Consider the following 13,257-nt stretch of genomic DNA (forward strand, 5'->3'; position numbering starts at 1 on the left):
TGAAGCGGCACAGAACAGAAATGGGCGGGTTAACAGGCTAACTGTTCGAATGTTACTGTCGTTGCTAAGTTAGCTAACGTTAGTAATTGGCGCTCAGCTGACCAGCTAGTAATTAACGACAACCAGTTAAGATGATTACCACTCCCAGTCTGACCACTGGAAACAGCACTGGTGACAACTGAGGGTAGTGAAATGGTTAGATGTTAGCACAGCTTACAAACGGCTGCCAACCTAATTGATTATGTCTGCCTATATTGCAGGGTGCAGTCTAGTTTCTGAGGGCACGCTGGGTAACTGTGCATGAAGCATGCACAGCTGTCTGAGTATCTTTTTCAGCATTTAGTTAACATAATATATATTGTGTTACTTGCAGCCCTCGCGTGTTCATCATCGTATGCAGTTCACAATTTCAGGCAGAGTACTGATTAAATTTTAAGATTTAATCGAACGTTCCTGCTGCTTCCCTCGTGCATAAGATCATACCTGTCATACCTGTGAAACACTATGTGTGTGTGTGTATATATATATGAATCTAGTAATGTGTAGCAAGTTACCCAGGACCCAACACTAACTTTTAAAGGTGGTTGTCAGGCTGGCAACCAGGCCTCAGCTTTTGGTAGCCAAAACTGTAATTTGCTGTTAATTTAAACGTTAATTTGCTAAATAAAAAGTTAACTATAGCTGTCAAAGAAATGTAGTGGAGTGAAAAGTCAAATTTTCCCCTCCTGTTGAAGTAGAAGTACAAAGTGGAGTGGATGAAAAAAAAGTAAAGAGGTAAAGTACCAGTAACTCAGATTTGTCTCCAGAGATTCAGCCATAGACTTAAAGTTTCTTTAGATCACCTCATAGTTTTGTCCACACCCTTGTGTTGGACAAATACCAAACAGTTTATTTTTAGTAATAAAGAGTGGTCACATATGAAGTAGCTAAGTGTTTTTATTAAATCCTGGTTATAGAAGCGAGCCGTTAACTCTTACGGCAGTTCATATGTCTTCATAATGCCTAATTCTCCATGGTTGCACAGAAGTAGATGGGCACTCATACATGAATCATAATTACAGTGAAAAGACACAATTAAATAACAAACCAAGATTGAACGTCAATCTCCCAAGTGCTAACTGTATGTAATGTGACTAACATTGGAGATGTTACCTTGCCATCTTGGTATAGCATTTTTTTACTTGCTTCTGCAGAACTCACATTCTTTCCCTTGGAATTACATGACTTGGCTTCTGTAATGTTTCTACATCTTACCCTCGGGCAACAGACACGCTGTATTCCGCCATATTTCTCCAAGTTAGCTAGCCCAGTTGTTTGTATTGTTTCCTTGTCTTTCTGCACCTTTTAATGGACTTTAATGCTCTCCTCACCCAGAGGTCTGCAGTACTTTCTGTGAATTTTTAATGATACTATTATGGATAAATATGCCCATAGAGTATTTGTAAGGCAAAATTTGCTAAGTTTGCAATGCTTTTGTTGCAATACTGCCTCCCAGCTGACAGTTCTTTGCAGAGTTGTCAATGATGTCTTTAGCCTGTTTAGTCGACTGGGTTAGACCGATCCATGAATCCATAGCCTCTCCCTGAATGTGCATTAGACGCTGAGACAGTCACATGCTCAGGCTTTAATGTGAAAGTAAGTGCATGAGAGTGAGTGAATGAGTGACATTGCGACTGTAGACGTGACTTGACATGATTTGGAGTCTGTTTTATTGACAAAAACTGACAGTGTCTTTGCTGAAGTACTCTACTGGACAGGAGATGGATCAGAATGCTATAGCAACCGAACATGAGCCTTTGATTATTTTATTATTTTCAAGTAATGGTGTTCCATTATTGGTTGGACAGTCCATTACTGGTTGGGAAATCTCCTCATGTTTGCTTGTTTCACAAAACAGAAAGTGCTCAGTGTTTCCTGTGGAGAGCTTTGCTGTGCGGGAGAAGTTGTTTAAATTTCTGTGATGTTTTAAACAGCTGTGCCACCTCCTAAAACCAGATATTATTAAAATCACAATGAATGAACGATTTATGATTTGATTAAAAAAAGTTTAAACGAAGTGTTTAACATTAGTGTTTTCCCCTTTCTTACTGTATTTGTGCTGGGAATAAGGTTTGCTGTATTTTTATCTGTTCTTTATCATAGCCCATAATTCCATTCCTTGTGATGCAGACTATCATACACAAAAACACTGATATGTTTGAGGAAGATTTTCAAGTGTCCTACTGAATCCAAGTTACAGACATCAAGGTCACAAAGAACCCAGGAGAGATTTCATAAGGTAACTGCTATTATTGGTGTACAGTGACACTTTTTGGGCAGTTTCTACAATAGGATATGTGCTTTCAACATAGCTCTTGATTATGAAATAATTTGGCAACTACAGGTTGTTGAAAATATGGAGGTTTGATAATGTTAAAATGTCTAGTACTTCCCGGGGACGGACAGAAGTGTAGGCGTGATACAAATACTACAAAGTCCAATGTCACTCTGCACTTCTCTATTTTATCAGTTAAGTGTTTGAACTGCACTGTAGACTGGATTCTTCACTAACAGATGGAGCGACAGCTGACTCATGAACAGGTCCAGCACGAGTTGAATGCACATCAGTAGGTCTGTGTTATATACGTCTCATATGAAATGGCTGTCTTCACTACGCTGCTCGTTTAGAAACTATGATAATCCGGTCACCTCTCTCATCCACGTCCAGACGCCGTCTCACTCCCTCTTCCTCTCTCGTTGGGGGAGAGGGGGTTGGGATCAGGCCTCACGGGTAAAGTAACAAACATGTTGTGCAGCAAAAACAACCACCTATGTGTTGAGGAAATGGATCAGATGATTGAGTGGAGAATTTGTTTTATCTTATTTTTATTTATTTTTTTGCCTGTGGTGGAAAAACATTCTGAACAGAAACACTGCTGCTCATATGTTCCATTCTTTCCCCTTGAGGTATGTAGAAAAAGGCTGAAAAACCACTGATCAAGAAGACATGCTTTTGAATGGATGTTGGCTCTTTCCTTACAGCAGCAGAATGTTGTGTGGTTGTGTGTTATGTTGCACTGGCTGGCAGTTTGGAAATTGCTGTTAATTTTGGCCCAGTTGTGTCTTTATCTCAACAAAACAGTAATAATTATTCGTCTCATGTGCTCCAGTGCAGTCCTGCTGTTATTGGATGTTCCCAGCAGATGTGAGTGAAGACAGCTGCACAGTTTTTCTGATGACATTTGCATATTTGTTTTAAAGCAACGCTCTGCTGACACCAGGATTTCTGTCATGACTTTTAGGTGTCATTTAGTCCTCCTGCTGTAAACCAGATGAAATGCACCAAATGTAATTTTGTGTCGATAATGCTTTGTTTTCCAGTTGAGTACCTTTGGGGAAGCCCACCCCCCCCGAGTGGCCACCATGGGGGACGATAGCGAGTGGATGAAGCTTCCCATCGACCAGAAATGTGAACACAAGGTGATCCACTGGCTGATGTTTGTCCTCAGTGATATTCTCTGCAGTGTACCTCCTGCAGTGTACCTCAGTTCTCTCTGTTTTAAAAGATTTCCTTCAAGTCAAGTATTGACAGGAGATTTTTGTCATATCTCACCTGGCCTGTATATTTTCTCCTCCTTGAGTGCTCTTGAATGTGATGTAACACTGCGCTAAACATGGCCCTGTCCCAACTTTTTTTTTCAATGTTTTGCAGCTGTCAAACTCAGAATTGGCATATATTTACAAAAAAATTCAAGTTTATCAGTTTGAACATTAAATATCTTTTCTTTATCCAATACTGTTTTTATTTCTGTTTTACGTTTAGCTTCCAAACTTTTTTGGAGTTGCGGTTGTACTGGAACCACCCAGCTAGAATTAATGCCATGTAATACATTTAATTTTAAATGAATGCACAGAATCTATTCTGTTGAATGAAACACAGGTATTAGTAGGTTTGGTGCCACATTTCTTTTGTGCGACATGGGTGTAAAAATAATACGTTTGTCGGATTAAAAAATAATTACTCCCCCAGCAGGTACTGCTTTTGAAACTTTGTAAGTGTATGAGTTGGAGTTAATTTTAGACTCTACAGCCAATTGCAAATCAGTGTAGAAGTGGAACCACAGCAGGCATAATAAGCAGACTGACCACAGGCTAAACTCAATTTCCTGCTTCAGTGCCATTTTAACATTACTGAATTGTCTTTTTCTGTCCTGAACAAAAGTCTTTTTTGGTCTGTACATCATCAAACCATGACTGCAACAGTTTCATGAGCGCAGATGAGCTTTTTCCTTAAGCTCACAAATTACTGTAGGAAGAATATACAACATTTTCCCACTGTACACATGGAAGGCAGATGGAGGAAAAGATGACCTATAACAGAGATATTCGGCCGCTACGAATGTAGGTCACATCCCCTGTTCATTATACAGATCTCCGTCTTCTACTAAACAAGACACTCGTCTGTTTGTCCATGCGCATTTAGTTTAGCTTTTTCTGTGTTAAACGAGAAAGAAAAGCTCGACTGAATGGGTTTGACAAACTCCAGTTGATTAAATTTTGTGTACCCCCTCTCTCTCTCTGTTCTTCAACCATGACTCTGTAACTCCTGCTCGTCTTCAGGTGTGGAAAGCCCGTCTGAATGGTTATGAAGAAGCTCAGAAGTTGTTCCAGAGGATCACAGATGAGAAGAGTCCAGAGTGGGGGAAGTTTCTGGGACTGATAAAGAAGTTTGTCACTGACTCGAATGCTGTGGCTCAGCTTAAAGGCCTGGAGGCTGCCCTGACCTTCATTGGGAATGCCCACGTAGCTGGCAAGTAAGTAATAGTTCCAACAACCAACAGTCTGGCATTTGTGAGGTTTCAGCTTTTTTGCCAGACGGTGCTGCATTGGTTTGCTGAAGCCCCCCGGGTTAGCCCGTCCGCTCCATTCAAATGAATGAGTGGCCTCCACAAGCTTTTCTGAACGTGGCCTCTGTCTTTGGAATGAGATGTTAAACACTCAGTTTAAAGGAGCATAGACGACTGAAGGGACAACCGAATAAAGTAGTTTGTGAGTGAACACTAAAATAAGGTGGAGAATTAGAATGATGAAATGACATTGTCATTTGGTGGGAAACACTGTTTCGTGCTTTGAGCATTACTCCCAGGCGCTCCCAGCTGCATTGAGAGCACAACCTCACCCACCATTTACTCGCAAGACAATAAGTCTTTCTTCGTGGCAAGTAATGCATTAATGATACAAGGGCACTGTAACCTAAATCAAATGCAGCTATTATTATATTCAGACTATTTGTCAAGTCAAAAGGTCCACTGTGAGAAAAGGTCTGAGAACAATGAGCCAGCCACAGCCACACCTGAACAGGCTACATCTGCACCAGATGCTTAGTAATACTGTAGTTCTAGTCCTGTTGAGCCTCCAACCTAGAAGCGATCCAGTCGAGCTCGGTGTCACATCTCTCATGCTCTCAGTCAAAGATGAACTGTTCTGCTCAGGCTTTGATTCCTCTCAGTGTCGCATTTGAAAAGGAGTGATTTTCTACTGAGAAATGATGTCTGCATTTTTGTCAGTTATATGTGTCTAAAGTAAGTTTCAGTTCTCTGCAGGTTGATTTTCACTCTGTAAGTGAGTGCCAATGGCTGCTTGGAATGGCTGTCAGTGATGTGAAGTAAACATGTTTAGTGTATACTGACCTTTTAAAAGCCCACATAATTCAGCCTTTGCATGTATGCCCTTTGCTACAGGACGACAGGTGAGGTGGTGTCCGGCGTAGTGACCAAAGTGTTCAACCAGCCAAAGGCCCGAGCCAAGGAGCTGGGCTCTGACATCTGTCTCATGTACATCGAGATTGAGAAGGCTGAGGTGGTTCAAGACGAGCTCCTCAAAGGACTGGAGAACAAGAACCCCAAGATAGTGGTGGCCTGCATTGAGACACTCAGGAGGGCTCTGAGGTCAGTGCTGCTCTCATGGGTTACAATGAAAAAATTCTGATTTTCATGCATTTTAACACAGGTATAAAACGACCGTCGCAAATGTTATTACATCTATGTGGCTTTTGCTTTATGCTGCCCAGCCAGCTATTTAGAAAATAACAAGGCTAAAACAAAAAAACAATACTCTAGCTAGATGTTATGATGTGATACTAATTCTAGATAGCGGAGAAGAAATGGTCTGATGCTTTGAGAATAGTCACTTTTGTGGTCTTACCCAGAGTCATGTGAAAGCATACAGTTCCCATACATACAATATCATTTATATTGAATTCATATTGGTCATACAGTATAGATCTGTAAAGTGGTTTTATTTGCTTGTTAGTGGTTTACACAGACAAACATGGGAAGCTGTGTAACATCTCAAAACTAGAATCCAAAAGATTTCTTCGGTCTTCAACAGAAAGCAACAGATTCAAGTCACTGGCCACAGCTAGGCTCTGTGGGCAGACAGCACTCATTATGTCAGATTGTTTCCTCAAACCTCCCTGCACCAGCAGCAGAACAAGAGCCACTGTTTCTCGTCAGAAGTTAGTGAGGGGAAGTCCTTTTTCCCGTTGCATTTTTGCCTTATGTTCACTTTTTCCTGCAGCCTTGTTTGGTGTTTTGATTTTGGTCTATAACTTGAAAGTACTGCTTCAGTCCCTCATGTCATCCAGCTCCACTCACTTACAGATACAGTATATGCAATAGATGATGCCTCCGGCGTGTGAGGTGCGTCTCTGGCACTTTTTTTCCTGTTTGAACAGGTTAGAACCTGCTGAAATGTGGTTGTGGCAGCCTTTTGTGCAGCTTTTAGATATTCTAATGGAAGAAATGCCAAAACCAAGAAACAGGGAATAATGTTTTTCTAAATTATGGTAAAGGGGGGAGAACATGAAAATTTATATTAAAATGATATCGATAAACATGCATCTGTAAGTCATTTATTTTTTGTTTTGGTGTTGTACGGTGCCTATGGAGCTGGTGGCATGATTTTTAAGGACACGATAAACTACAGCTCCAAAGCAGAATAGCGATGGGCCATCAATGCACCTCACACACAAACAAGCAGCTCAGTCTCACACACACACTGCAAAACTGTATTGCACGGGAGCTGCCGTGGTAATTTCATTCATCATGTAGCACTTGTGACATACATGACTAAATGATAATATAAATGGGCTGTACATATCAATAAAACATGTATCAATGCACTGGCACAGTGAGCATGTATGTTGGTGTTCTGTCTCCTGTCAGTGTAACTAACCATTTGTCACCTCTTGGTCTTCATCTAGTGAGTTTGGATCCAAGATCATGACGTTGAAACCTGTAGTGAAGGTTTTATCCAAGCAGTTTGAGTCGAGAGAGAAGGCAGTGAGAGAGGAGGCCAAGCTCCTTGCTGTAGAGATCTATAAATGGATCAGAGATGCTCTGAGGCCTCCACTGCAAAACATTACCTCTGTCCAGGTGGGGCATGCTCACTCACTCACCCACTTTTTAATATTCAGCTTTCAAAAACAAGTTCAACTAAATGGTGGCCGTTTGTTGTGTCCCTGCAGCTGAAGGAGCTAGAGGAGGAGTGGGTGAAGCTGCCTTCATCGCCTCCCAAGCAAACCCGGTTCTTGCGCTCACAGCAGGACCTGAAGGCAAAGTTTGAGCAGCAACAGGCCCAAGGAGACCAGTCTGATGGTTGGTTTTAACTGTGTAGCGTACTGCTAACAACATTTTTGCAAACCAAATTTTCCTTTGTTACTTTCCTTTGACGCTGAGGAGTCATGGTCCAGTGTCCGCTCTTTTTCTGTTCCTCTTTCAGGAGAGGATGAGGTGGAAACGGTGGCAGCAGTGGATCCCTATGAGCTGCTGGAAGCTGTGGAGATTCTGTCCAAGCTGCCCAAAGACTTCTATGAGAAGATAGTAGGTGTATCTGCTCAAAAACCCCTTGAAAGACACAAAGTCTTGTCTGTGTTAACTGGCCAAGGGTCATCTTGGATTGTCTCTTATAATCCAATGACAAATTTCTGATTGATTTGGTTAATGAAGCTTTTCTGTGTGACTGAATCCAAAATGTTGCAATATTTCACATTGCTCTGTCTGTTTCTGTAGGAGGCTAAAAAATGGCAGGAAAGGAAAGAAGCTCTGGAGGCTGTAGAGGTTCTGAGCAAGAACCCCAAACTAGAGAGTGGAGACTATGGAGACCTTGTCAGAGCACTGAAGAAGGTGGAGTACTTGGCACATTTTCAATTAGGCAGTCTTGTCTGGAAATAGGTTATAGGAAACTTACGAGGGACGAGGGAGATGAATCATCAAAATTTCAAAATTTCTCACCATAAACAAAGTTTTGCCTAATAAGACAGAGGTTAAGGGTGACTGCATTGTATGCTCACTAGTTTTATGTTCCAGGTTGTGGGGAAAGATGCCAATGTGATGCTGGTGTCATTGGCAGCTAAATGTCTGGCTGGACTGGCGGCTGGTCTCAGGAAGAAGTTTGGGACATATGCAGGACAAGTATGTTAAAAGATGTTCTCTGTATTCTGACAGCAATTTTGTTACTTTTCTATAATGACTTGTGTCAAAATGTCAAGACTTTGCTTAATGAAACGGCTATTCCTCACTATTCATTCAAAGTCATAGATTGCTGCTAAATCAGAGCTCTTTGTGTATTTAGGTGGTTCCAACTATTCTAGAGAAGTTCAAGGAGAAGAAGCCTCAGGTTGTCCAGGCCCTGCAAGAGGCTATTGACGCCATCTTCCTCACTGTAAGTATAGTCTTAATACCTCCATTAAATATTTAGCTGTCAGCAGCTCTTCTCTAATCATCCAATCAGGTTAAGAAGGGAAGAACTAGATACTGTGATGAAAACAAGCTCAGTGAAGGCAAGAACACAAAGTCTGGGATAATGTTGTCCAATCTTTTTCCAACACTGTGGTGTGTAGCTTCTGTTGGACCTCTTGAAATAGAAGAAATAGGCCTGTTCATTTGCTCATTTTATACAGACGATTCGTTATATTTACAAAACCTGTGCTGTATCGTGATGTGTATGGTTGAAATGACTTTTACCACGATATAAGATTTTGGTCACATTGCACAGCTCTCTTAAATATGCTATCTGGACTTATACATTACTCTTTACAAGCTAAGACATTCATTAAGTTTTAATGGTGCAACTCACTAAGAAGATATGAAGGACTTAACCCACACACTTATTGATGGATTTTCAAAAACTGTTGCACCTCAGTTCTCATGAAAACATCTGTCTGAAGCTAACAGTAGAGAAGTGGGGAGTCAGAGGAGACTGATGATGTATTATAGGCGAAGTATCTCAGGGCCTCTCTTGTTTCCCAGCACAAAGTGAATACAAGAGTGTTTAGATGCAGGGTTTGATCAGGGTGATGCGCGTCATTGACTCATGAGCGTGACTCCACACAGAAGGTCACTATAAGTTGCACCAAACTCATGCAAATGTTCAGTTCTTGCTCACCAAAAGAGCTGAAACAATGAGTCTATTAGATTAAAATATGTCTATGTAAGAATTCTGATAATCAGTTGTTTAAGTCATTTCTCAAAAATGCGACTTGTTCCAGCTTCTCAGTTGTGAGGATTTACTTAAAATTTTGATGGCGATTTTTCACTTTTAACATTTTATAGACTATAGACATTAATTAATGGATAACATGATTGGCATACTAATTGATAATGACCAGTCATCATTCATCATGACCAGTCATTAGTTGCCAGTACCTAATATACCCCTTTAATGTTCACCAGTCAGCCATTTTTTCAAAAGACAATCTTCATTTGCCTTGGCATCACCTGGCTCTACAGGGCTGCTGCAAACCCTCATGTATTGACTGCTGTTATTTATAGAGCACTTTACTGACTCTCCAGACCAGTTTCTAATGCATTTCCAGGACACCCTCAGCTAAGTCGAATAGATTGATGGGTTGTTACTGTTTCTGTAGTGTGCATAATATCATTTTCATGATATCTTTTTCCCAGACCACTCTCCAGAACCTGTCGGAGGACATCCTGGCTGTAATGGACAATAAGAACCCCTCCATTAAGCAGCAGTCGTCTCTGTTTCTGGCCCGCTCCTTCAGACATTGCACACAGGCCACGCTGCCCAAGAGCGTCCTCAAACCCTTCTGTGCGGCTCTCATCAAGGTATTCATACTTAGAGTGGAACGGTCTTCACAGCTTTACCACCTTTCCCCTTTGGTAATACTGTCCATGATAATAAGCACGTGTTGAAATGAATATAACGTTAAGATAAAATACAAAAAGGTACTGCTCCCAGCGAGCAGTAAGTAAAGTACGAATACTACCATTGATATGTGTAACATGTAAGAGCCCATGGTTGCTTCCTGCAGACACAGTGATTTTGAACTAGCGCTGGGACGTTAGATAACAGGTGTGAGGTGATTCCAGGTGCTTTATGAAATCCTGAACCTGTACTCTTCTCTTTAACCATCGCAGCAAGTGAATGACTCTGCTCCAGAGGTGCGAGATGCTGCTTTTGAAGCGCTGGGGACAGCCATGAAAGTGGTGGGAGAGAAAGCTGTGAACCCTTTCCTGAGTGATTTGGATAAACTCAAACTTGATAAGGTAAGGATTGATGGAAGGATGGAGGGAGAGGAGACACTCATCAGCACGGATCAATTCAAAGCAGGAGAAAGCTCCCATTTTTCTCATCATTAACCACTTTCCTTTGCTGCCTTTTCCGGTGTTAACAGATAAAGGAGTGTGCTGATAAAGTGGAGCTTCCTGGAGGGAAGAAGGGTGCAGGAGGAGGTAGTGGTGGAGGAGGGGACAAAAAGCCAGCAGCTAAAGCTCCTGTTGCTGAGGCTCCATCCAAATCCTCTGGCCCACCCAGGAAGACCCAATCTGCTGCCAGCAAGGTACCCTCAGAGCAGTGCACATACAGAAAACTAAAATGTATTCATTTGTCACCTGGTTGTTCCCAAATTTCCTGGGTTCTGGGCCGTGTGGCCTGAAGGAACTTGATAGCACTAACTGTCCACAGTTGTACTTGAGGTGTCTTGTGTCTCTTTTGTGCAGCCGTCTGCAGGTCCATCTAAGAAAGGCAAGCCCACCTCTGCGGCTGGTGGAAAATCCAAGAAGACCGCTGACAGTAAAGAAACTCTGGAGAGTGAGCTGTCTGTAAGTTTGTGTGCATACGTTTATCTTTCAGTTGAAACTTGTAGCAAAATGTGTGTGCAAATAGACCCAGATATAAGACCTGCCCCCTTTCCAACACCTGTTTTTGGAAAAGACCTTTTGAAGATGAGATGCATTTGATCAGACTACTGTAGTCTTGTTTGGAAGGTTCCCTGAGATAAGAATCCGAAGAGAAGATCGATGTCGTCCTCACATCGTTTTTTTTTTTTTTCATTGTGTTTTATCAGTCTTCACTTCCCCAAATTGCCCCTGATGTCTGTCAGCGGGTCTGTTATCGTAAGCACTGACTTTGAGATGTTTTCTTTGGTCATTAAAACTGTGTCAGGTCTGTTCTTATGCAGTTGTTAGAAGTGTGCCATTCTACCTCTGACTGGCTCTGTGAGAAGAGCAATGAGCAGCCAGTCAGCATGTGTTTGATGACAACAGATGGCAGATCGACCATCTTCATCCTGACTGTTCTCATGTCCATGAATTGTTCCAGTATCATTTGTGTCCCAACACCTTTGGCTCTCAGAGGAGAAATGTTGTTTGATTTGATTATTAACTGTCGTGTGTGTGTCGTCACATCAGCCTGAGGTGTGTGAGGATCTGGCTGGGGGTGTACTTCCTGCCTCCTGTCTGCAGCAGCTGGACTCAGCCAACTGGAAGGAGAGACTGGCCAGTATGGAGGAGTTCCAGAGGGTAAAGCCCTTTTTTCTTCCTTGATGACTGAATTCATGACAAATTATTTCAGAAATTACTCTTCTGTTTACATAGAAATAATGCTGCCTGTCATTCTCATATTTTGCAAATTTGATAGACAAAATGATTAATCAAGAAAAATTATAGTTAGTTGCAGCCCTGCTTTGTACTTAAGTCAATATCGAAATCTTTTTCCATGAAAATATCAATGTTGAAGAAAACCACATTGACTGAACCTTCTTACTATTAAGTTTTCAGTGTGAAATACTTAAAACTCTGCATTGCATGTTGAAGTCTGGCCTGTCACTGCCTTCTGTCCTTCTGCCTTCTGTCCAGTAATGTGCAGGAATGTACTTAAAACTCTGCATTGCATGTTGAAGTCTGGCCTGTCACTGCCTTCTGTCCAGTAATGTGCAGGAATGTTAATACATGCTTTCATGTTTGCTTCTAGGCCGTTGAGACCATGGATAAGGCCGTGATGCCCTGCCAGGCCTTAGTCAGGATGTTGGCAAAGAAACCAGGCTGGAAGGAGACCAACTTCCAGGTAACTGTCCCGGTTACATCAGCTGACATTTCATTGACAGTTTCCTGAAGCAATGAGACAGCAGCTGCTTTGACTTGGATTGTAACATTGCCTCCAGGAAAATGCTTTCTAATCTTGACTTTCACATCTGTTTTGAACCTGTTGGTTGCTCAAAAACCATGGCTCCATACTCATCATACGCTACAACCCAGATACCTTAATTACATCCACATTTCCCACACATGCATCTTTTCCTTGCGTCTTCCCTCCCACTGAAGACGCTAAGAAACAGAATCAAGCACATTTTTAGAGGAATGACACGTCCTTTTGTCTGAATTGGACCAGAACAGCAGCAATCAATAAGGGGCTGAGATGCCCCCATTCTAATGCTGTGGTCTTCTCTCTCTCCCTGTGTAGGTGATGCAGATGAAGCTGCACATTGTGGCTCTTATAGCTGAGAGAGGACAGTTTTCAAAGACGTCAGCCTCTGTGGTCTTGGATGGCTTGGTGGATAAGGTCGGAGACGTCAAATGTGGTGGAAACGCCAAAGAGGGACTGACTGCTATTGGGCAGGCCTGCTCACTGCCGTGGACTGCAGAACAGGTTTTTTGCCCATTTCTCTGGATAGAAGAAAACTTCTTTTTAAGTTGCTGATGTGCAATTTGAAAAGATATTTTTACCTCACAGAAAGATCCTAAGAGTGATCAACAGACCAGCAGATGTTGATGTATACTGTATTGACACAGTTTGTGTTTTATTTGTCAGGTTGTGTCTATGGCATTTGCACAGAAGAACCCCAAAAACCAGGCAGAGACTCTCAACTGGCTCGCTAATGCCATGAAGGAGTTTGGCTTTGCTGGGTAATTTACAGTCCTTATTTGAATGCTTAGGGTAATACTGAAGCATTAGAAAATTCAAGTCAGGAGTTGA

General features: G+C 41.9%; 1 protein-coding gene across 3 annotated transcripts in view; it reads left to right on the forward strand.

The window, feature by feature from the left end:
* ckap5 (cytoskeleton associated protein 5) overlaps positions 1-13,257 on the forward strand; it is a 29,527-nt gene that overhangs the window by 389 nt on the left and 15,881 nt on the right. For all 3 annotated transcript variants that reach the window (XM_076732424.1, XM_076732425.1, XM_076732426.1), the window contains exons 2-18: positions 3,361-3,459; positions 4,600-4,793; positions 5,721-5,927; positions 7,244-7,415; positions 7,508-7,637; positions 7,762-7,862; positions 8,052-8,165; positions 8,349-8,453; positions 8,614-8,703; positions 9,945-10,109; positions 10,422-10,550; positions 10,679-10,843; positions 11,004-11,105; positions 11,694-11,804; positions 12,256-12,348; positions 12,745-12,930; positions 13,093-13,187. In XM_076732424.1, coding sequence (XP_076588539.1) covers positions 3,403-3,459; positions 4,600-4,793; positions 5,721-5,927; positions 7,244-7,415; positions 7,508-7,637; positions 7,762-7,862; positions 8,052-8,165; positions 8,349-8,453; positions 8,614-8,703; positions 9,945-10,109; positions 10,422-10,550; positions 10,679-10,843; positions 11,004-11,105; positions 11,694-11,804; positions 12,256-12,348; positions 12,745-12,930; positions 13,093-13,187 — 2,216 coding nt within the window. In that variant the 5' untranslated portion in view covers positions 3,361-3,402. The remainder of the gene's footprint in view (positions 1-3,360; positions 3,460-4,599; positions 4,794-5,720; positions 5,928-7,243; positions 7,416-7,507; positions 7,638-7,761; positions 7,863-8,051; positions 8,166-8,348; positions 8,454-8,613; positions 8,704-9,944; positions 10,110-10,421; positions 10,551-10,678; positions 10,844-11,003; positions 11,106-11,693; positions 11,805-12,255; positions 12,349-12,744; positions 12,931-13,092; positions 13,188-13,257) is intronic.

This window comes from Chaetodon auriga, chromosome 6 (assembly GCF_051107435.1).
Source record: "Chaetodon auriga isolate fChaAug3 chromosome 6, fChaAug3.hap1, whole genome shotgun sequence".
Classification (NCBI taxonomy): Eukaryota; Metazoa; Chordata; class Actinopteri; order Chaetodontiformes; family Chaetodontidae; genus Chaetodon; species Chaetodon auriga.